Raw genomic sequence first — 25,236 nt, forward strand, 5'->3', positions numbered from 1 at the left:
AAAAAATGAGCACTTACTATGGGCAAGATTCTGGGCTAATTTATAAGACCTGATCTCATCCTTCAAGATGCTTGTCATTCAGAGGGCAGATATGATAAATATACAGAAAACTATAAGGTAGAATTTGATAAAAGATACAAAGTTTTATGAAGCTTCAAAAGAGGAGATAGTTAAGGGAGAATGAGAGGACTTAAATAAGAGAGATAATTTGAATAGGCAAATAAGATGGAAGGAAAAGGAAGACATATCAGACACATGAAATAGAACCAAATCCAGGTTGCAAGGGACTAAGGAGGGAATAGTATAGTTGATGAGAACAGAGTATTTTCCCTTGAAATTTTGGGGTAAAAATGGGCTTCAGTTGTAGGGATGGGATCATAGAACTGAAGGAAGATCTTTATTGTTTGGAAAAAGGATGGCCATAGATTAGTTTAAGGAACTGATGAAAGGAAGAAATTAAAGATGAAAGTAGAGAGGAAATCATTGATAGAACAACGTACAAAAAGATCAAAGTAGCAGTTATTACTGGAAAAAAAGAGAAGCAACTCTTTCTTTGAGGTAAAAGGGAAGGTATAGCCATTGTGGGTGACATATGGAAAGGTTTTGTGGAGTGAAACTGAATAATCTCTATAGTATCTTCTGAGAAATATAGGGGTCAGAAATTATTTTTTAAATGAAGAGGTGGATACTTGAGTGTGGAAAGAATTTGGAATAGGGATAACTAGGTGGTGCAGTGGATATAGCACTGGCCCCGGAGTCAGTACCTGAGTTCAAATCCAGCCTCAGACACTTAATAATTATCTAGCTGTGTGGCCTTGGGCATGTCACTTAACCCCATTGCCTTGGAAAAACTAAAAAAAAGAATTTGGAATATTCATTGTAGGAACTAGGATTTCAAAAGCGTAAGGGATGAAAAGAAAGATGGCCAAGTACCAGTGTTGATTTTGGGTATGCATTTTTAGTGAATATACTCAACTTAGGTTGATGACCTTTTCCAGGAATACCTAGCAGGGCAGGAGAGGGAAAAGACAATTGTAGGGGTTATCTCCTAAGGGAAAAAAGGAAAAGTTCATGAGGTGATAGATGGTAATATTGAGAAACCTTGCTAAAATGGCTGACCATGGGTCTCAGGAAAGAAAAACTAAAAGTGGTTTGTGTTCCCAGAAGAGCAGAGAGAGGTTGGTAAGAGATCATGATAAAATATGCATGTTTAGTCCAATGGAAGAAGTAGGATTAGAGAAAAGGTAGGAGTTTGTGGGAACAAGGAAGAATTTGAGTGTTGAAGATATTGGAAGTCAAGTTCCTAATGATGATGAGCCAAGGTGTGGCTATGCAGGTAAAATGATTGAGTTTTGTTGAGGCTGAATGATTTGTATTAAGAGTTAAATTAATCTGGTGGCTGATGAGACATTTTAGCCCAAAGAAATATATGTGTGTGTGTGTGTGTGTGTGTGTGTGTGTGTGTGTGTATAAACACAAAGCTCTACCCAGTAACCTGTATGGTTTTGAGCACAGAGGAAAAGATTTATTTTAGCAGAAATGTAATCATATTCATTTATAACTTTTAAGCTTGGTTATATTAAATGCCTAGAAGAAGAGATAAGGAGGAAGAGCCACTAGGTCTCTTTTTTTCATGATTATCTAATGAATGTGTCAGGTAGCCAACTGGTGAAGAAGAAAGAAATCTGAACCTGGAGATATGAAGATCTGAATTTCTTTATTTTTAAAATAAAATTAATTTTAGTACCTACCTCTAAGGAATAAGAAGAAAATAAAGTGAAATGATATTTATAAGTGCCTTGCAAATCTTAATGTGCAAAAGATACATACACATTCTATGTGTGTGTGTGTATGTAACATATTTTTGGTTATGTAGTTATTTCAGTCATATCCGACTCTTTGTAACCCCAATTGGAGTTTTCTTGGCAGAGATTTTTGGAATGGTTTGCCATTTTCCCCTGCAGCTCATTTTATAGATGAGGAAACTGAGGCAACCAGGGTTAATTGACTTCCCCAGGGTCAAATATCTAGTAAATGTCTGAGGCTACATTTGAACTCATCTTCCTGACTCCAGACCTGGTACTCTTATCCACCAGAAAACCATAAGAAAGCTACATGGCTGCCCCAATGAAAATGCTGGCTATTATTATTATTATTATTATTATTATTATTATTATTATTATTATTTCATGCCAGTAATGGCTATTCTTGTAGCCTTTCAGGGACTTGTGAAGTTTTAGAATGTTACTTATAGGCTTCTGTAGCAAAGACTCTCCTTGTCACCCCCAACCATTCCCCTTCTGCTCCAATGCATAATATGCTCACAGATGTGTGATAAAAATACAAATTGTAATTGATCTACGAAAAGCTATTTCAGAAGCAATTGATATGGCACTATGAAGGAAAGACAGAGAAGATTGTGGGCTGACCTTTCTGAATGCAAAAGACTTCTAAGCGGAACATCTGAATGATAATCAAAAGCTGATTTCTCCAAGATAGAAAAAGAACACCTCTTCTTGATAGAAAACAAAATAAAACAAAATAAAACAAAACACACCAACCTACAATATTGATTTCCATCTGTTGGGAAGAGCTAAAACAGCATGCTTAATATTAAATGGTTAGTCAATTCCTGGTTCTAACTAGAACAAGGAGGGATTTTCAAAGCTTTCCGGCTAGATCTTTAAAGTCCTTGCCACCAGAAGATGAGGAGCTTCCCTTGACTCCAAAGAAAGGGCTTCCTGATTTACTGGATAAAATACTAAGCCAGTGGATAGATCAGCCTTTGTGTTTCCATCCACGGGTGTTTCTACTCATCTTCTCTGCCACAGTCATTGAAAATGGCCAGGTGTTTACCATTGGGGATTACTTTATAGTTTTACATCTGTGCTTGGAAGAATTTTACAGCATGCTAGCATGCGTAGGATGTGAGTAATTATAATAGGATGGCATGCTGGGAACTGTTCCCAGGAATCAGTGGCACAATCTGGAGACTATTTGGAGGGGATAGCAAAGCCATCTAGAAAATACTGGCTATTTCTGCTGTGATAGGTGCATGATCAACAGGTTGCAAAGGTCACTTGTTCTGGGATAATGGCTGATCCTTTCTTCTAGGTTCCTTCTAACAAGCCTCAAAATCAGAGATGTCTAATTAATTTGACAAAGAATGGGAATGAAAAGAGATTGAAACTGAGTGAATGTGCTCAAGAGGGAAATGTATGCTAGGGAGAACATAGAGGAAAGTCAGAAAATGAAGACCTAAATATGGATAAATGGTACCCATGAAACAGCTTCATTATCACAGTTCATTCTTTCCTTTTGAATTCTGAAACAGAAATGCACAGAAAGACCCTCAATGCCTAACTCCACCCCCTACTTCATTAAGACTGCTGTGCAATTCTACTTCTAGAGATCTATACTAGTTTTCTTGGGCATATGTATATGACAGCCCCATTACCATATTCTTCCTCCCCAACTCTAAGGAAACAACATGACGCTAATTGTTCAGAAAGAGCAAGAACCATCATTAGGTAGTATTGGTGAAGTACTCTGAAAAACCAAGGATCCTGAAACCTAACTCCAACTAATTCCTTATTCGGATCTTGCAAAAATGGCAAAAGTAGATATAATGTGTTCTAGGACATATTGTTAAACCAGTGGCCAAGGCATAAAGATACTGTGACAGGTGAGAATGTACAATGCTGTGTCTGCTAATAAGTCAGACAGGGACACACACACATCCATGCACACACATATATATACACACACAACCACACCTACAATAGGAATTTGTATTTCATTTTAGTTGTATTCCTTTGAAAATTTAGTGATTTGTTGTCAGCCAGAAGGTCAGCTAGAGCAGCTAGAAGGGAAATAAGGGACAAAAAAAAGGATATTAAGTGAAGCTGGAATCTGTATTCCCAACCATGCTTCAGAGTTTTATGTTAGTATTTTAATTTCAATATACTCTGAATTTAGACCAATGAATCAGAGTTGAATGAGCTACCTCATATTAAAAAGTTTTCTTTGTTTTTCCTTAGTAGGTGTTTAATGAAAACATCTACCTGTCTACCTCAGAGGATTATCATGAGGATAACTGAGGTAACACAAAGTCCTTTGAGCTCCTTGGAGAAGACACTATATAAGTGCAAAGTATCACCATTGTACTACTGGTAATGAGTATGGCCAAACAGGGAGCCTCCCAGTCAGCTCTCCTAGTCACCAAAGAAGAATTTAGTATTAAGAACAAGAGGAAGCCAAACTTTTCCCCATCTCAGACCAGGCCAATGCTGTCTTCTGATTTGGCACCAGACTATTTCTTAGAGCTAAGAGGCCAAGTCCCTCCTTTCCTTCTTCCCTTCTTCCCTTCCCTACATTCCCCGGCTCAATAAGAGCCTGTATTCATAGTGGCCCTCAGGCACCAGTCCTGGATCAGTTTCTCCTGCAGAGGGAGAGCCTGGCCAACTCAACTTCAGGAAGAAATGAGAAGAGAATGTGTTTTTCCCACACCAACCCTCTTCCCCCCACCCCCTGCTGCCAGTAAAGCCTCTTTAAAAGCTTAAGTTTTTCCTACTTAGTGATGTCCTAGCAGTAATCCATTTAAATTAGATTATAAGCATCTGAAGGTTTTCATAATAAATAAAATATAGATACAACTAAGAAAGATGAGCTTTAATTAATGAGTGTTAGTTAACAGAATGTGTTGTGCGAATATGGAGGATTAAGAAATGAGAAATGATGGGGGAGGGGAAGATCAAGTTTTTAATGAGCTGCCATTTTCATTTGATTTAACTGAATTTCCTCTGTTGTGGAAAATATTAACAATTATGAAGGAGTCATTTGAGTGAATCCACAGTTTGGTACCTGGCTTCTTATCTTTGCTGTAATTAAATTGTGCTGTAAATGGATATAAACTAGTGCCATGAAGTAAGATCAGCTCTATCACTGATGTCTTTGGGGGAAAATGTTATAAGGGAGATTGCTGGAAAAAAGAACAGAAACTCAGAAATGAGCACCCAATATGGAAGGAAACACTGCTCCATGAATGGTGCCTCAGCCTGTGGTATTTGTACCTTGAGTTGGATTTACTAACAGCTTAAAAAAGAGTGATCCATAAGTGTTGGGAATAGATATGTTTTCAAGTTCACAGTTTTTTGGGAATATTGGGAGAGTTTTAAAATTTTTATTTATTACATTTAGATATTCCAGCTTTTCTAAATTAAAATAGGTCTCTTTCAATCATCACATGATAAAATGCTATAGCAGGGCTTTTGATTAGACATATATTTTCCTAAAGTATAGGTTTCAACATGTCACTGTCCTACTCAAACTCTAAAGGCTCCCTATTATTTCCAGGATCAGTCATTCAAAAGACATTATGTTCCAAGTACTATGTCAAGCTCTAAAAATACAAAAGACAATTTCTTTCCTCAAGGATCTTATAATCTAAAGGGGGAGACAACATGCAAACAAATATATACACATAGAAGCAGGATAAACAGGAAAAAAAAATTAACAGAGGGGAGGTGCTAGAATCAAGAGAAGGTGGGAAAGGCTTCCTGTAGAAAGATTTTAGCTGAGACTTAAAGGAAGTCAGGGAGGGTCAGTCCTTTGGAAATTAAGGCTCTTTATAACTTGATATAGTCCTACTTTTCGAACCTTGTATCTTTTTACTATCCTCTAGCACTCTGTAATCAAGCCATACTGATCTACTTATTGTTTCTTGTACATGGTTATCTATCTCTCTTCTCCATCTTTGCACTGGATAGCTCCCATGTCTAGAATGTCTCACTGCACACCTCTTGTCTCTATGTTCCTTTAAGACTCAGCTCAAATCCTACTGTGTAGGAGGTCTTTCCTACTTTGGCTTGTTGCTAATGCCTTTTTTCTGAGATTACCACCCATATATAAACTGGATATATCTTGATTGTATCTAGTTATTTTCAAGTTTATCTCCACCATTAGAATGAATTCTTTAAGGGCAGGGACTCTTTTTGTCTTTCCTTGTATTCCAAATACATAGTAGGTTCACTTCTCAAATGTCTACTATCATTTTTTGGTTTAAGTTATTCTGTATGGTTATTTTTGCAGTATATGGGAAACAGCCTTCTATTAGATTACTATTTTATTTTATTTTGGGTCTTTTTTTTCCCCCTTTTTTTTTTTGTTTTTTTCAGGGCAGTGGGGTTGGGGTGGCTTGCATGTCACATGGCTGGGTGATTGTTGGGTGTATGGGGCCGGATATGGGCTCGGGTGCTCCTGGCTCCAGGGCTGGGGCTCCGTCCATTGCGCCACCTGACCATACCTACAATTATTACTATTATCTTTTTATTTTAATTTTTTTCTCTCCCTTTACTTTATCGCTCAAGTAAGCCTATATTTTGTAGGGGGAGGGGTATTCTGTTTACTCTTAAACAAGAATATTTTATTAATGTATAAAAACTTTATTTATACAAAAAGAGAATAAATAAATATTAAAAAAAGAAAAATCAAAGTGGGAGGGACAAGAACAACCCCTCTTTCCACCCCACCCCAAAACTTCCCAATATCTGTTTAAACCTCTAGCATTTCTTCCTGAGTTCTTAAACCCTCAAACTGTGGTTTTAGGTGGTTGTTTATTACATCTAGGCATTTAACTATTTATTGTCTGATGCTTCAGAAACTATGGAAAATATTATTTAATACAGAAGTCAATTCTGCCCTACTCCCCATAGAATGAGTGACATCAACAATAATTCAAAAATATTAATAGAATGTGTTAATAGTACATACAGCACTGAGGTATGTAATCTATAAATCACAAGCAGGTGACCTTGGGGGATGCTGGAAGCTGGGGGTAGGGTAGACGAGGACGCATGAGTTTCCATGCTATTTAATTCTGGGCATGCTGTTTTCTGTGCTAAGGCTTTAGGTGATATAATAATAATTCCCGTATTAGACCCCCAGGGAGCAGGTTGGCGAGCGAATGGATACCGATCTTACTTGGCCCCATTAAATGGAAATAAAAAAGTTAAATCAGTTCATATTCAAAACATGGAGAGAAGTTGATGGCAACTTGATTAAGGGACACAACTCTACTTTCTTTTATTCCCCTGCTTAATACAAAAAGCTGGTTCCTCTCACCTACCCCATCATTTCTCTATTTTTAAGGGAATTGCAATCATCGCTGACATTTAGGTTCCTCACATTTATGCATACTGACTGAACAGAAATAGCCACATTCTCAGCCAGACAGGGCTCTCTGAGAAGCAGAAACTGTCCCTTCTGAATCCAAGTCATTGGAGATGGTAGAGCGTTGATTCCACAACATGATTTGGGGAATCAACCTCACTAGCATATCAGAATAAAATTAAATACAAATGTTACTTCTGGGCTGGTGAAAGAATTATTTTATAATCATCAGAGCTTATCCCCCTGGTATTGTTTCCAGACAACCAGACAAGACTGCCTAACAATATCTGATGGGGTAAAAGCATATTTTAAAAAAAATTAAATATAGTTCACACTTTCCCAGAGCCTGTCAGTGTCCTTAGAAAGAAGACTGATCTGGGGCAATAGTTGACCATTTGCTTGTCTGACCTACTGCCACTGCCACTGCAATTGGGGCTCAGCCGCTTAGGATTCTGTCATTGCCTGGCTCAAGTCTTTCATTCTTCCCCGATGTCTATTTTGTAGAACTTGAGAGCTGGGAGACAGATTTTTACCAACAGAATGTTTATTAGGCTTCTCTCTCTTCCTAAGCTTGGCTGGAACATATCATTTTGCATGCATGATGTGTTTTGAACTGGCCACGTAAGGCTTGGTACTGTACCAGGATCAGCCTGATTGGAAGGAGAGAATGGTCTCTAGGATTAATGAAACAAAGATATCTTGGAAGAAAGTTGGTTTTCTGACACTGGGGTAGGATGGATGGGGAATAATGCCAAGGAAGGGAAGAAGAGATGTTCTCTCACTTCTTCGTAGATTCCTAGGTCATTTGGTACAAATATTAGAATCAACCCCTCCAAATAGGTTAGAGTTTTTCATTTTACTCTTGACTGAGATGTGTCCTGAAATGGATCTTCACCTAGACTTGGAGAAAAAGGAGGAGAATTCTAAGGAGGGAGAAAGAGAAAATCTGACAAAGGGGCTGTTCATCAGGTATGGTCTAGATCATTATGGAGAAATATTTTTAGTCCAATGGGCTATTTTTCAGTCCCTTGGGTATTTTCTTTTTCCTCTCTCTCACTTTCAATTACTCCCTCTTTCCCCCACTTCTGTCAGTTATCTGGAAAGGCAAATTAGACCAGAAAAGACTTTCCTCACTTTGTGTCACCTGACAGCCAAATACCTACCCAAGATATTGATGAATGAGGCCTGGCAAATACTAAAAGGAAGGCCAGACCTCCGGACCAAGATAGGCAATAACTTTAAAGATGTGCTGTTTCCTTAGTGCCTGGAATAACACTCTCACCATGCTTGCCTGTTAAATTCCTTGTTTTCTCCAAAACTCTGGTAATGTTCAGCTGAGCAAAATATTCTACAGGAAGCCATCTCTACCCCTTCATCTTCCCCAACTATGAATCTGCTTCCCATTTGCTTTGCATTTAGTTTGTATATTTTACATATCCATATTTGCATACATGTCATCTCTTCAGGAAGACTGGAAGTCCCTTGAGGGCAGGGACTTTTTTGTTTTTGTCTTTGTTTCTCCAGAGCCTAGCATAATGCCAGGCACATAATAAGAGTTTAATAAATGCTTGTTGATTGATTAATGAGCTGGACCTTAAAAAAGTGACACTGGGGGTGGCTAGGTGGCGCAGTGGATAAAGCACTGGCCTTGGAGTCAAGAGTACCTGAGTTCAAATCCAGTCTCAGACACTTAATAATGACCTAGCTGTATGGCCTTGGGCAAGCCACTTAACCCCATTTGCTTTGCAAAAAAACCTAAAAAAAAAAGTGACATTGGAAGGTAACCTAGGATATAATGTGCCTGAGCATCTCTGAGGATCAAAAAGTAGGAATATCTACATGGATAGAATAGAACTTTCTCTTAATGGTTATTTTTTTGAAAAATTAAATACAAGCACATGTACTATATTTAAAGCTGGGGATGGCTTTTTAACATATAAAAGATTAACTAAATATATTACTTTTTGTAATTTAATTTAGTCTAGTCATTCTGAAAACACTTGTGAAGAAAACCTTAAATCTCTCCTAGCAGCTCTTTTGCATGATATTACTTTACTGTATATATAAAAATCAAGGATAGAATGTCTGCTGGTGAAGTGGCCTTATGTTGGACTAGAAAAGACCGTGCCCAGAAACTGAGGTTACAATGGTATGAGGAAGCAAATAATAAGCTACTGACATTGACTGGCAGTTTTTTAAAATGATGGTTCTCCATGTCCAGAAGGCAGTAAACTCAGTGTCTTTTAATATGTATTATGTAATAGAATATAGTTAGAGAAGAGGATTTGTGCAGTATTTAGACACATTAGGCAGAAAACAGTGGTGAAAAATGTAGAATCTGTCTCTTACTGGAACATCTGGGATGCACTGTGTGGCTCCAGATAATCCACAAAATAATCCTAGGAGAAGCAAAAAATCCCCAGATGTTAAACATAGGTCATGCTCCATAGAATCAACAGTCTGGAGTGTAGTAGAAATAAAAGTAATTTTAAAGTTTATTGGGTTGACTTGGGGCAGAGTCAGTGACACCCAAATTTTGTAGAATATACATTATCAAAAAAAAAAAGTATACGTTATCTTCTCCATTAATCCTCAGTTGGGTCTTATCTTGGATCACTACTTGAACATGTGGTACCCAATGGGGGTATGAACTTGCAACATATGGAACCAAAAATAATAATAACAAATAAGACAAAGGGAAATAGCCATTGCTATAAAATGTGCTGAGATAGATCCTGGCTAAAGCCCCAAACTTCTACATTACTGTACCCACAATATAATTAAGATCTATTAGAGTATCCTCATAGTTGCTTCTACCTGGGCTAATACAATAAGAATGCAACTTCAGCTGCCATAGATGGAAACCTATGTTTCTATGTCAAAATTAGGTTCATAAATATAATTAAGGAGGAAGAAGCTAGCCAAGTTTGAGGTGGGTAAATAAAGTGAAGAAGGTCTGGTTCTCGGAAAAAGAAAATTGTTGGGGTATCAGTAAGTACTAAGCTTTTAAGTAGATGACAGAATGGAGGTAGTTATGTGTGGAAAACAATTAGGTCAGAAATGTTTCTATGAGATTCAAATTAGCCACCATCTCCATGAAGCCTTTACTAAGCACCCAGCTCCTAGTGCCTTTAACCTACCTCCAAATGTCCCTATATTTAATCAGTCAAAAAGCATTTATTAGGCATGGCGTTAAATGTTAGGATACAAAGAAAGACAAATGATAGTCTGCTTTCAGGGAGCTCACAGTTTAAAGGGGGAGAAAACATGAAAACAAGATATATGCAAAATAAATTGGAGATCATTAATAGAGAGGGGAGACTTTAGGCTTTTCCTCAGTATAATTGGAATTAAAGAAAGCCAGGAAAGCCAGGAGGCAGAGATGAGGAGGGGGAGCATTCCAAGCATGAGGAATATGCCCAGACTCTATAGAGATGGATTGTCTTTTGTTCTGTGCAAGAAACACAGCAAACAGAGCAAAGTCCCTGAATGGCTGGAGGAGTTAAGCATAAGACTGGGAAGACAGGAGGAGGCCAGGTTGTGAAGGGCTTTGGATATAGAGGACTTTGAATTTGATCCTGGAAGAAGTGGTTTTTTTTTTTAAAGAATTTTATTTTGTATATATTTACATGCTGGGTCTTGTCCCCCATAGCAGGTAAGGACTATATTAATTTTGTCTTTGCCTCATAACTGCTAGCATAGTATATGTAAGTGCTTAAATCTTTGATTGACTGATGGATAGCTTTTAATTCAAGGATCACCTGTCATCTTGGCCTGTTTTCTGTACTGGCCATTTAACACAATTTAGACCCCAAAACTTATACAACAAAGTTATTGCTACACTGTAGGAAAGCAAATGAAAAGGGTTAAGCCATAATTTAGGAAAATCTGTGAAACAGAACTTCAAAGTTGGTTCAAAAATCATTGGTTATTTACACAGGAAAATGATTTTTCACGTAACAAAAAGCCTAGGTAAGTAACCTTTAAATAAATAGGAACTTCTCTCTTCTCCTTAAATGTTTGTTTACACTTCATTAACTACTTGATAAAGACACTGCTGTGGCAGGAGATTCTTAAAGGTAAAGCAACAAGATTTGCACCCAGAGAGCATTTTTGAAATTATAAAGTCAGTCTGTGGGGAAATAAGATCTGATTAGCAAAAGATGATTTTAAATGCAACTTCTCAGAAACATAGCTGGTATGTAAAGTCAATTACACTTCTTCTGAATATTCTCTCTGAGGGCTTAAGAAGTCAGATAATTCCAAGATTTTGAGGATTCTATCATTCTCACCTCACTATATATCTAGGTTGTGTGTTGCTGGACATCTAATTGTTCTTGAGGCTTTGCTATTCAGAAGTCTTTAACAGCAAAAGTTCAGTCTTTTTATTTGTTCTAACACAGCCCCAACAACAATGCAGTGGTTTGAGACTCTGAAAGTCTTTTAATAAGGCTGGGATAGTGTTGGCAAATGCCCCAATCACAGCCCACCTGATTCTGGCCCCCTAACACTTAACCCAATCGAGACAGGTGCTCTGCCTCTTTCCTCCTCCTTTTTGGTAAGGGCTTGTGATGTGTCCAGAAATTAATAGAGGTATCAGTAAGTACATCTCTTGGTTAAGGAAAAGTTGCTGTTTGAATCATAAAATCATTGAATCTTAGATCTGAAGGATCTCTTAGAAGGAACCTTTAGAAGTGATCAAATTTAACACCTTATCATGGGAACCCCCTTCACAGGTGAAATGGTTGGTTGACCAGCTTAAAAACTCTTCTATTGAAAAGGGACTCACTAATCACAAAGCCAGAAGGCCTTATTCTATTCTGACTGGGCAATTTTGACTATTAGGAAGTTTATTATCCTTCATGTAACTTCTACTCATTGGTTCTTAGCTTTCAGATTGTATTAGAAAATTTTGCAGAGCTAGACCAGCTGCTTAGGGGAACATTCTGAAGAAGTATGGAACAAGTTTTGGCTATATGTTACCAAAAAAAAAAAAATCTATTTGAAGGAAGGATACCTTGGTACACTGCCAACTACTAGCCCACTCTCCTCCCTAAACTCTCTCTCCCACCTTCATTCCTTCATTCCCACGTCTGGAGGGTATTTTTTTCTCACTTCCACCTCTTAAAAGCTCTAGTTTGTTTCAAAGCTGGGAGCCAAAACACCACCTCCTACACAAGCATTCCCTCCTCCCGTTTTGCCCTGCCCCACACTCCAACTTCCATACAAAGTGTACATAATTTTGTTTCATTTAAGTCATTTAAGTATGTCTCTGACAATTTTTTCTTTGAATCCTTAGCATTTAGTGCTATACCCAGAACAGAAGAGATCCTTAATAAATAATCACTCACTTGATTAATTAAATCAAGAAGACCATTATCTCAAAAAAATGTCACTTTCAAAGACTCTCATTTGAAAGGGTGGAATGTCTCTATGATAAAAGGGCATAAAAGTTTCTTTTTTTTAAAATAAAAAAATTTAAAAAATGAAATAGAAAAAATATATTCTATTTATTCGATGGCTTAAGATTTTAATTGCTGTGAAGTCACATTAATGCAGGTATACTCTGGAAAAAGTAGATACATCATAATTACTAAACTGGAGATTTTGCTTCTTTCTCTGGATTGTGATTCTAGTGACAACTCTATCAAGGATATGTGCCCAACTTGCTCTATTTGGCAAGGTCATAAAGGCCTGAATATTCAAAGACAGCAGCTTTAGTGGGGGGGCACCTCTAACATTCAGAAATGAAATTGGCACGAGATGAAGAAACAGCTGTATGCAGCCTGTGGTTAGTTAATTTTTACAGTAGCTTTTTCTGAACTGGTTCCCCGAAGCCCCCAAGACTTCTCCCTCTTGGACTGCGACACTGTCTACTCCTGATTACAATCACTTAATCAGCTCATCACATTGTCGCACGGCTGGTTTTACCTTGGGTAAAAGATTAATTTTCCTTATTAACGGCATAGGAATCTATTTCCCTCCCTAACCAATTAAAGGTGAAAAACTGAAGGGCCCCAGTGTGGTGGAGAGAAAACTGTTATGATGTGTAGCATATGAGCTGGTCACTCAGCCCTACACATTCTCAGAAATATAATTTGTGTGACCCTGCCTGAAGTTGGGACTTCACAACTGAGGCAGAATTTGGGGAAATTATCACATAAATTAAGAGCTATTCAGTCAATGAATAATTTATTTAGTGCAAAAACATTTTGTATATATCTGAGAGTATATGTGTGTGTACATTGTATATGTGTGCTATGTGAATGTATAAGGTGTGTTTGTGTGTGTATGTGTGTGTGTCTGTACACAAGCACAAGCATGCTTGCTAATCTGAAATTTCAAGTGTAACTGAATGAATGGTCTCATATTCTCTGGATAATTGCAATTGTCTTTCTATCACATTTAGCTTCAGTGAGCACATTCAGTCAAGGTGGAGGTTGGTTCATAGCTTTTATTTTGCTCTACTACTCTCTTGAAAAGAGTGTTGAATGTTAAAACTCTGCCACTTAATATAGCTGCTTCACTGTAATAAACTGCACAGTTGTCTTAGAGTTTAATATGGCTTAATATCATGACCTAATAAAAAAAATCAACCATATTCTTCCTTTCACCACCTGGAGTGTTATAGCCCTTGGTTTTGCTTTTTCAGGTTAAACTAATCCCTACAGAGAGGAAAATTATGAGCGACAATCCACCTTTGAGAGTCACTGCAAAGAATAAAATTCTCTTCTGTTTAAGTTTAAAAAAATATACTAAAGGTTTTTGGGGACTCCATTTGATTTGGATTCCAGGGATATTTTGTGGAAATGGGATGCTGGAAATCTTGAATATGATTCAATTTTTTTAAAGATATAATGGAAGAAACAGAACTCTATATGAATTCAGGAGTATAAATTAATTGCAATTACCTTCATATAATTGTTAGAAAATGTTTAATGTATATAAGACCCTCTCTCTACTAATTATAATATATAGTAATATATTAATTTGGTATAAAGATTACATGAAAACATACTCCAAATAACTAATAATAAGAGAACTAGAAATTAAAACAATTTGGAAGTTTCAGCCCCCCCCACTGCAATTTAACAATGATGTAAAAAAAAAAGATGGGAATAATAAATTCTGGAGGGGCTATGAGAAGATAGTTATGCAAAGAGACTATTGAGAGAACCATTAACTGGTCCAGTCATTCTAGAATTATGCAAGGTAAGAAACTAACAGTTATATAGCCTTTGATCCAGCAATCTGACTAATGGGCATACATCCCAAGGAAGTCAAAGATAGAAACATATATCAAATTATTTGTAAAAATATTCATAGTAGAAGTCTTTGAGCTTCCAAAAAAATGTATTCAGGAAAGAATTAAAAACAAAGCAGTTGCCCACTCATTGGAAGAATGACTGAAAAAAAAAACAACAATGGCATATGAATATAATGAAATATTACTATGTAATAAGAAATGACAAGTATGAGGAATTCAGAAAAATGCAGGAGGACTGTATGAACTGATACAGAGAAAAATAAGTAGGATTAAGATAACAATCTACATAATTATTATAATAATGTAAATGAAGAAATTGAAAAGAAGAACCATGATAAATGGAAAAAATAATGACGGTCCTAGAGAAACAATAATAGCATACCTCCTTCATAGCTCTAGGGTAGAATATTGTATAGATTTTCAGACAAGGTTTCTGCATGAAACATTCTTACTTATCTTTTCCTTTGTTAAAAGAGATGGTTCAAATTAGAATTAGATGTGTGAGCAATGATGATGTTATCAAGAAAATAATCAATAAAATATTTTTAAAACAGAAAATTACCGGGCTTACATATTGAACAAATGTACAAATAAGTTGACTCTTCTGCCTGCCTCAATATTGTGAGCCTAGCCCTTTTTAGAAAAGAGATAAAATTTTATGACCTTAAAGCCTGACTTCTTTACTTTTTTATTTCATATTTATCATTTCTGATTTACACTTGTAAAATAAATGCAATTCACATATATTGCTGTTCACTGTGTAGATGTCTATTTGGAAAGATCTGTACCAAACTTTGAGGAAAAAAAAAACAACCCTTCAGAAGACGAACTCAAATATCAGACAATAACCCACCTTCTACCTTTCTGCCCTACCTTCAATCCCCAAATGAATTTTTTATATGGTAAATGACATTTTGGTTCTATTTGTTTTCAATTTTCAAAATCTAGTATTTGGAATGTGATAGCAAAGGACTCAAGACCCACCCTCCCCTTTATAACTTGGTGTCTCAGAGGGGGTGGTTTGGCTATATGCCTGTAAATTGTGGCCTTTATTTAAAATGAATTTACAGGACTTCATACTTAAGCAAAACAGTTCCAGGACTAAAGGTTTTAGATTAAAAAGCAATTATGCTTGTATGATTTCATTTCTGCTCTAAAATGGTAAATCTCACCAGCCAATGTCTTATGTTTTGCTCTTTAGACAATCCATGAGGGACTACCCAGATACGTGCTCAAAGCAGACATCCATCTCATGAAAGAGCAGAATTCAGATTCCCTAGTATTCACTACCTTATTGAGAAAGATCTTAGTAGCTCACACTGAATATACTCAGATCACTGAGAAATTACAGTTTTGAACCAAAGACCTTTATGGTACTCTCTTTGTTCTGGTAATTTCCCTCATTTTCCTTTGTCTCTTCAAGCATTATCAGAGATGCTGGTTCATGGAAAAGTGATATTCAAATCTACCAGGAATCCTTCAATCTTCTACTCCAGAATGAATGTACCTTTCCCCTCTGGTGATCTGGAATCACAGCATGAAAGAGACCTTGGAAACCATCTATGTAGGCTAAATTACACCTGAATAGGAACACTGTCAATAATACTCCCGACAAATGATCATATAATCTTTTTGAAGATCTTTGAAGATCTATCTCCTAAGGTAGTCTATTATACTTCTGCCTAACTCTATCTGCTAGGAAATCTTTCCTTTCATGGAGCCTTCATTTTAAAAACCTCTTCTTTTCTTGCCAGTTCACTTTTACTACAAACCATCTTAAAAGTTCCCATCTTCTCATTTTTGCCCTTAAAGTCCCCCCTTCCTCTCTAACTCATACTCTGCCATTCCTTGCCCTACTACATATCACTTTTCCTTTTTTTCTTGGCCTTCAAGCTAGATTTTAGTCTTCTTTATTAAATATTACATTAAAATAAGCATGTGATATGCTTTCAAAATAGCTATTTGGGGTCTGCCTGGTCCTCACCATAGGCTACTTTTTTGGTGCAATATTTCTAGGCAAAGTTCCTCCCTACCCAAATGTTATAATTTGAGGCATGGTGGTATGGTAGATACCTGCCCTAAATTAGCTCTTTCTTAGCTGTGTGATCCTGAGAAGCCTCAGATCACTCACCTACAAAATGTGGAAAAGAATGGCACCTATTTCATAGAATTATTATAAGAAGCAAATGATAGAATATAAATAAAGAGCTTGGCAATTCTTGGAGTGCTATATAAATGTGTAATTTATTATTACAACTACTACTCATACTGTTACTATCTTATTCTTATCTTTTTGATGATGTTCAGATAAGAGAAGTCTTGTGACAAGGAATTTTTCTATTATTCTTTTACATTTAATTTTCTGTGGACTATTATTACAAAGGTGGATAAAATAACTGCTTTGTATAATTGAATGTAAGTACTGGGTTATAAACTCATCTTCTGTCAGATCATTGAAAGCATTCTCAGAACAACTCTAGTAGAAGATAGGATGATGGAGATCATTATTATTATTATTATTACTGTTATTAATGTTATTAGACATGGACTGATTTTTCACTGGGATTCTAGCTTATTGAAAGCAAAGATGTGGTAAAGGGGGAATTGGATTTTGTGATTTTTAAAATGAAAACCGATTTTTCTCTCTGCATTTAGCTAGAAAGGACTTTTAGGGGCAAGGTTTTGATTTAAATCATGTAGTGGGAGGAAAATGAGGCACAAAAACTTCAAAGGGAAATGCCCCTGAGGATTTGAAGCTATTTTTAAGAACTGATTTTTTTTTAAAGAATATTAAGCACTTGTTGGTATTGAGCTGTGCATAATCCCTTGAAAGGCTCATGAATCCCCAAGACTTGACAGGGAGCTGAACATTAAAGCAATTCCAAGGGCAGCAAGATCTTAAGTGACATTGAAAAATGGAAAGAACAATTCACTGCCAACAGACTGTCCCATTAGGGTCCCAATTGCCACAGCCATGACCCCAGTTTGCATGCTGCCTCTCTGTTGGCCAATTAGATTGTGTCACTTTGGGTGAATGTAATGCACAGTTCTCTTTATTTATGACTAACTAGTCAAATGAACAGCATGGGAAACTGAGCCTCACTCTCTGAGTTCCCTCTCTCATTCCCCCATCTTTTCTTTCAGTCTCACTCTAGATGATAATTATGAGACCTCCTGTGAATGGAACATCCCCCTTATAGTTACAGGTTTAACATTAAGACTTAGCCACCCACGTTAGTGACCTATGTGTAATTTTCTGTTTTCTGTTCTGTAGACAACTAAAAGTTGGAGGAAAGGAGTGAATTTATAAAAGAAATCAATTAAAAATAGAATAAAAAATCTCTTGGGGTTTAAGTTTTTCTGTATTCCCACTTGACTATGGAGGTTCTCCTAATCAATAAGCATTTTCTCCTATCTCCACAATATGTGGAATAGTTATATAACTTTAAACTCAGATTAACTGCAAGAAAAACAAAAGTGAAAATGAAAAACCACCCAAGCAACAAACCTAAAAATGAGTTTTCTCTTTAAAAAAAAAGAAAGAAAGAAGCCTTTTTAAAAGCATCCCAGACTAGTAATAATCCAGAGAAAGGCTGCTTGAGCCAGGCTGATGGTCCTCTTAGTAGTGTGACTGTGGGGACCATGGGAGAGAATACAGGGGGTGGCATATTAATCTGCTCTGCCAGTGGTCAGACCTCCTCCTGTGACTGATGAGACACACAACAGCTACAGCCCAAGGGCTGTTCAGGGAGCTATTTCTGTAGCCCCAGGAGCCCTGTTCTCATCTAATCTGACCTCAAGTGTGTTAGTGGGTGGATAGTGATGCACCGTGTCAGGCAAGCAGTAAGCCATCCATCCAGGAATTTTATCTTTTTTCCCCCAGCTTCAACAACAACAAAAAAGGTGTCACCTGAATACCAATGGACCTTGATGAGCATGGACCCCTCAGCTCGGACCATTTCCCATGCATGTGCATTTCTCTCTTCCTGTGCAAAGGACCATTGATTAGCTCTCTTATTTAGGTCCATTTCCTGCCAACACCATACAACCTGGATTTTAGTGAAGAAAGGTAAATTGTTTCCAACTGGGGAACACCATGACTCCCCACCCTCCCCCTTTGGAGATTTGAAGAGGCAGCACAGATGTTTGGGAGCACTTGTGTCCCTGAAGGAACAGCCCATTGCAGTGCACAACAGTCACTATATTTCTACAATTTATGAAAATAAAGCAATATGTGCCTGTTTCGGTGCCTGCCGTTTGCCTACCAATGGTGCAGTGTTCCCCATTCCAGCCCTCTCGGCATTCACATTTCCCATCTTTACAGGTCCCATGCTCAGTGCAGCGAGGGTGGCACACGCGTTGGTCACAAGCCACCCCTGTCCATCCCTCTTCACAGCGACACGTTCCCCCGATGCAGACGCCGTGAGTGCCACAGTCTACTGAGCACACTTCTGGAAGAAAAACAATGATTACAGCTCAACACTATGGCTGGGGAAACCCTCTCCTGGTGGCTGTACCAAAAAAGTGGTCAGGGCCACAAGAGCAGCTCCCGATGAGTAGCTGGAAGCTATGGAGTCCTTTCAACTGATCTCCCTGCTCCATGGATCTCTTTCTTTCTTTATTTCCTTTCTCTCTCTCTCTCTCTCTCTCTCTCTCTCTCTCTCTCTCTCTCTCTCTCTCTCTCTCTCTTCCTTCCTCTTTTTCTTCCTCTCTTTCTTTCTTTCCCCCTTCCTCCTCTCTCTCTCTCTCTCTCTCTCTCTCTCTCTCTCTCTCTCTCTCTCTCTCTCTCTCTCTCTCTCTCCCCTTTTACTTTCTTTAATTTCCAGCTGCTGCCAGCTAAAATAGCTGAGATGGTCAATTGCTCCCCATTTGCCAGGGGCAGAGATAGTTAATGCTGGGATGGAGACACCCAGTAGAGAGGGCACAGTGTGGCTTCCCTTTATTGCTGGAAACTGGGACTTTCCCACGCTAGTTCTTGGATTTGGCCAAACTGACCACAGATCTCATAGGTCGAGCTCTAACATCAATGTTGTGTCTCCACAGTTACATCAAGAATGCCAGTCACCCTGCTCTGCACCATTGGTGCTATTAACAATCATACACTGCATTTACATAGCATCTTTCTCAGAGGAGCTCAAAGGCTTTTGTGGTTAAAAAGGAGACAGACAGACAGATATTCACTCCGTACCTTTCCAGACCTCTCACTCTAGGACAATCACTTTCCAAACATTCATCCTTACAGCAGCCCAATGAGGGAGGCAGGGATCATGACTCCTATGGAGGGAAGCCCTAGACCAGAAAAGTTAAGTGACTGAATTGTAGTCACACAGCGAGGCAGAATGGGAACGAGGGACCAGGTTACCTGCCTCCCAGTCCAGTGTTTTCTCCACTAGACTCGAAAAAGCTTCAGAGCTAAAACTTGAGTGAAGTGGAATTGAGAAGACACCCAGAGACAGCAGATTTTAAATTGGCTTTTTTTCCCTCTTGGAATGAAATATTCATTTCTTTCCAGTTCTAGGCAAAGCTTCACAAACATTCCTATCATGATTGCCATGGCAATCTGACAGCTATCTCACCACCCAGATACAGGGGGCGGAATGATGCTCACTTGCCTGGATAGTCACTGTCAGTGCGAACATAACCATTCTTGGAATGGTTGGAACTGGCTTGAACTGTTGAACTATAAACATACTTTTAATTTTAGAAAAATAAAGTGTATTGTGCAACTTCATTATTTTCCTGTCACTGGAGTATTGCAGAGCTTTAAAACATGTACACATAGCACCCTCAGGGAGCCTCTTTCTGCTTTAGAGGATGCTCCGTTCAGTTTGTCTAGGGCTGAATTGCTCTACTTTCTTTCCTAGTCCCTTTAGGGAGTGTACATAAGAAACCCTATAATGCAAATGGCAATACACTTCAGGGCACCATATCAATTTTCAGTGATGGAACAAACAAAGCACAAAAACAGAGAATTCCTATGGAAAGCACAAATCCTGTTCCCCAAGCAACAGCAGCAAGGACATCACTGTGTACTTTATAAAAGTTCCTCTTTTTTCCAAGCTGAAGGCAAGTTTAGTTTATCATTCACCTGGGTTCATGGAAGAAAGACAAAGTAGGGATATTATGGGAAAAAGTAAGAGAAAACCTCTTGGCTTACCAACAGAACAGTCAGGACCCATCCAGTTGGGATCACAGCTGCAAAGTCCGGTGTCACTGAGGTATGTGCCATGCCCACTGCATTGATCTGGGCACTGGGCCCTTGGAAGCTCACAGTTTATACCTCCCCAACCAGGGCCACAGATGCATGCTCCATTTACGCAGACCCCATGGGTGGAGCATGTTGGATCTAAGCAATCAACTAAAAAAAAGACAGAGAAGAAAAATGCATTATATATCCATGTGATTATAGCATTGCACCTGCTTAACAGGAAATGGACCAGGGTTCCTCAAAGTCCCATACAACTGCAAGAAAACCTAATAGACCAGAAAGTATTTAAGTAGTTTCTTAAAACACTTGGGTAGAGTAAAATATACTGAGCCTGCCAAGATTTTTAAAAAGAATCTCAACCTTGATGACAAGAGAGGAAAAAAAAGGCGATTTTTCTCAACTGGAAACTGTAAAAGTCAGCAATGCTATTATATGAAAGCTTATCAGGGAATCTTTAAGACTTGCTGATTATAAATATTAGGTACTCAAATAAGGTACATCAGAGACCTCCAGGGAACCCAAATAATATTGACAATGTCTGTACTGACCAGATCAACCAAAACTTGGTTAACTCTCAATGATCTTTACTAATGAAAAGGAACATAGGAAGATATAGTTCTAAAGTCATTAGTATTTGCCTCCAGAATACAAAACACAATTTTAAAAATTCCTACACATATAATTTTCACCATCCCAATTAAGTTTTTCTTAGAATGATATTAAAATGAGTCTTCATTCTTTGAACATACCTCAATGTAGTTACTAAAGGTGATGAGTGGCAATGGAGTCAATCTCAGAAGAAACATTTCTGGGGTATAATGACAAGGGATAATCTACATACAGATAAACTAGCTGGCTGTTTAACTAATTCTGCTTTCATTTCTTTTAGTCGAAGTATTTCCTTCAAATGAATCAATCAGATCATAATATTATAGGATTTAGGGCCAAGAGGTACTTTAGAATCAGGTTCAGAAACACAAAAGTAGTATGCAGGAGAGCTGAGATTCAGATCACAATTCTCTGCTTGCAAACCCAAGACTTCTTCCCTTTTGCCATTCAGATTCAATAATTAAAGTGACTAGAGGAATATTATTATTGTTTTGTGTTCCAGTTATGGTTTTTCTAATAACCAAATGAAAAACACAATTTGGACACAGTTCTAGCAAACCTACTCCTAGATATATAAATTGCAGAAGAGAATAAGTCTGCAATTTATTGACTTATAAAGTATAAATTTTGTTCAGGGCTATGATCTCAAAACTTGGGTATCCCATTTAATTCCCTGGAGTTAAAAAAGTGGAAATTAAGGTTGAAAAACAGCTTCATGGGGTGGCTAGGTGGCTCAGTGGATAAAGCACTGGCCCTGGAGTCAGGAGTACCTGGTTCAAATCCGGTTTCAGACAATAATGACCTAGCTGTGTGGCCTTGGGCAAGCCACCTAACCCCATTTGCCTTGCAAAAAAAAAAACCTAAAAAAAAAGAAAAAAAAGAAAAACAGCCTCATTCTGTACTGCTGGTAACAGAAATATGGCACATTGGAGAAGAGAATTCTAAAAGCAACAAGGTTTGAATATAGAATAACACTCTAGAGATCTTAGATTTCACTTTGTGGACCTAAGAGGTGTAGTTTCCACAATTACACAAATTCCCCAGCTCATGAAACATTTAGCACTGGGGAACTTCTGACCTGAAGAATTTAGACTAACTAAAAATTGTTCTTCTGTTGGGGTTTAGAGATTGAGCCTGCAAAGAACTCTCTCCTCTGTGTCTGAAAGAAGTTCTTTCTAGGTTATAATGTTTCTTGGGGACTTAAAGGAGTCTCTCTGCCCCTGACTCTTCATTTTCTTCTTGTTACAAACATCCTCTTAGCATCATTCAAAAGGATCTGAGTTTAGAATTTAAGGAGCACTGTAGAAATCTTTGGCATCACCTATGTTTCACTGAAATATAGAAATTAATTCTTGAAGGTTGGTTTTTTTATGTGAATAACTTCTTATTAGACAGATGGGTACAATGATAATCTTCACTGATTTGGTTAGAAACCCTTTAATATTAATTGTTTGGGGAATATGATTGCAATTACTATTTAGTGCCTGAAAACTAAATTTCATCTAAGAAGTCAAAGGTTTAACATCTCAAGCTCAAATTAAGTGTCACCAGATTTTGAGATGAGACTGAAAGCCTCAGGTATATTCTTATATTTCTTTTCATTTGGAGAATTTACACAGAGGACAGAAATTGTTTTCTAAAAGTGGAAGAAACTTAAGTATTCAATGACACTTGTTGAAACTTGCTATTCGAATTGATTGATTTAAAGCTATTTAAATTTAAAATTTGGTTTAAAAATTTCAAAGGTGAAAAGATTTCTTTGATAAAACAAAGAATAGATAAAATTCAGAAGTTGTAAGAAATTAGCTGATTTATCCAGATTAAATTCAGGTAGCCTTTTGGATAAAATACTGGATTTAGAACATTGAAGATTTGAATTTATATTTTGCCTCAAACACTTATGATTTGTGTGATCCTCAGCAAATTCTTTAACTTCTTTCAGACTCAGGTTCCTCAGTTATAAAATGAGGATAATAAGAGTATATAAACCACCGGGCTATTGTGAGAATCACATGAAATAACTTGAAGTGCTTTTTGAACCTTCAAGCACTATACAAATACATTATTTTGGGGGCAGCTAGACATCGAAATGAAGAGTCCTGGGTCTTGAGTTCTGTGACCCTGGGTAAGAAACTTAACCTTGGTATGTCCTCTGTATAATGAGCTGGAAAAGGAAATGATAAACCACTCCAGTGTCTTTGCCAAGAACACTCCAAAAGGATGGCAGAGAGTTGACACAACTGAAACAACTGACTGACAAAATTTTTGTTGTTGTTGTTATTATTAATGATTAGGTTCATTTCTTCTAATAAAGAGAATCTTAGAAAGGCATATCTGTTTCCTATCCTCAGTCTTTTCCCTTGCCTCAGGCAGACCTTAGAGACCATCACATCAAACTCCTCATTTGACAGATGAGGAAAACGAGGTACAGAGAAATAAAGTGACCTTTCCAAAATCACCAACTAGTAAGAATTTGAATCTAGCCCAATGTATTATATACCAAGCTAGGGTAAAGTGCTGAATCCAGGAACTCCCAGGGATATATCATAATCTTTTTAAAGGGAAGCAATAATAAAAGTAATATACATAAAATAAAAAAGCATTTCTCTTGCAGATAAATTAACTATCTCTTCTCTGTTCAGAATTATAGATATATAATAGCCAGGCAGGGGAAAATCCAGAAAGATTTATTACCCTAGAACTAGTATGTCAACGAATAAACTACTTACTCTACTGAGAAATATGAACTAACTGTTCCTGGCCATTGTTATAGATAAATACACCTTTAGTGCTCTTTAATTAGGTAACTGAAAAACAAAATTCAGATTTGAAGAAGAGTGCTTTCAGTGATTTTTGTTCCAAATTTTTAGTTTGGTTTTAACCTCCTGTGACACTGTTGGGACTGCCGCTGAGTCTTTAGTAGGGAGGAACAACCATAGTATTTTATGAAGCTTTAAAAATGGAAACATTGCTGTGCTTAAAAAGGGTACAATGGCCTTTACAAACTAAGTAAGGTGTGCCTAGGAACCCCAACCCCCGGGCAGCTGAAATCATTAGAACTCATTTAGTCTCAGGTCCTCTGTAGATTTGACAAAAAAGGGTAGTGAATGCATTTTAGATCCCTAAGGATGAAAAAGGAGGTCAAGGAGTTTCACAAACAATATGTACTAGAAACCCCTGAAGAACCATGAATTACACTTATGAAGTTAAATGTCATTGAAAAATGACTCAACCATGAAAATGACACGAAAAACATGGCTGACTTAAACTAATTTGTCAATCCCTCTTGCATCACTTTTCTACTCCCCCAAACCTCATGGAGTGAAACCTGACAAACACATTGTTTAGATTTCATGTGCAAATTCGTTAATAGAGCAACAATGTTTATGCAGCAAAAATTGTGGATCACAATTATCGATTTTCATGCCATTGCCATTTCAGGTAAATTGTTTGAACGATATGACTATGATGAATATCAGATATAAAAAGCTAACTGGAAGAAAAAAATGCTGACCCAGACTTTCTAATTCCATTTCCTATTTTGAAAACAGCATATGAATCACTCTAGCCCATTCTTTTGGGGCAGCACAAATCAATAGAGGAGATTTCATCCTTTAATAAAGCTCCACGTGGTTTCCTTGTTTTGTTGGGGAGGTTAATTTATTCCAAAAATTTAAATAAGAGTGGTTGGGTTTGCAAAAGAGTTGAGAAACCCCTTGAAATTAATTCTTGTCATTTCTTGGGATTTAATACTTGTGTGAACAATATTTACTGAAGGGAAAGATTTTTAAAACAGTAATGTCATTGCTCTGGCACTATCCTTTTGCCAAATGATGTATGCAAAAGGTCGTTTTAACCTTCCTTGTCATAGAATTGGCCTCTTCCATGTTTTCAGTGAATGCAGCTTTGCCTCCTGAAATCCATTTATCTTTAAGAACCTTAACCTTTCAAGCACTGTTATTAAATCAGTACTTCCTCCATC

At 37.4% G+C, this 25,236-nt stretch overlaps 1 protein-coding gene across 6 annotated transcripts in view; it reads right to left on the reverse strand.

Moving 5' to 3' along the window:
• Positions 1-25,236, reverse strand: part of TENM2 (teneurin transmembrane protein 2) — a 385,853-nt gene that overhangs the window by 95,530 nt on the left and 265,087 nt on the right. For 3 of the 6 annotated variants that reach the window (XM_074212469.1, XM_074212471.1, XM_074212466.1), the window contains 2 exons: positions 20,595-20,795; positions 18,676-18,888 (listed from right to left, as the gene is read on the reverse strand). In XM_074212469.1, the coding sequence (XP_074068570.1) occupies positions 18,676-18,888; positions 20,595-20,795 (414 nt within the window). The remainder of the gene's footprint in view (positions 1-18,675; positions 18,889-20,594; positions 20,796-25,236) is intronic. The other 3 variants (XM_074212468.1, XM_074212467.1, XM_074212470.1) reach the window with 2 other exon arrangements.

This window comes from Macrotis lagotis, chromosome 1, assembly GCF_037893015.1.
Source record: "Macrotis lagotis isolate mMagLag1 chromosome 1, bilby.v1.9.chrom.fasta, whole genome shotgun sequence".
NCBI classification, from domain to species: domain Eukaryota; kingdom Metazoa; phylum Chordata; class Mammalia; order Peramelemorphia; family Peramelidae; genus Macrotis; species Macrotis lagotis.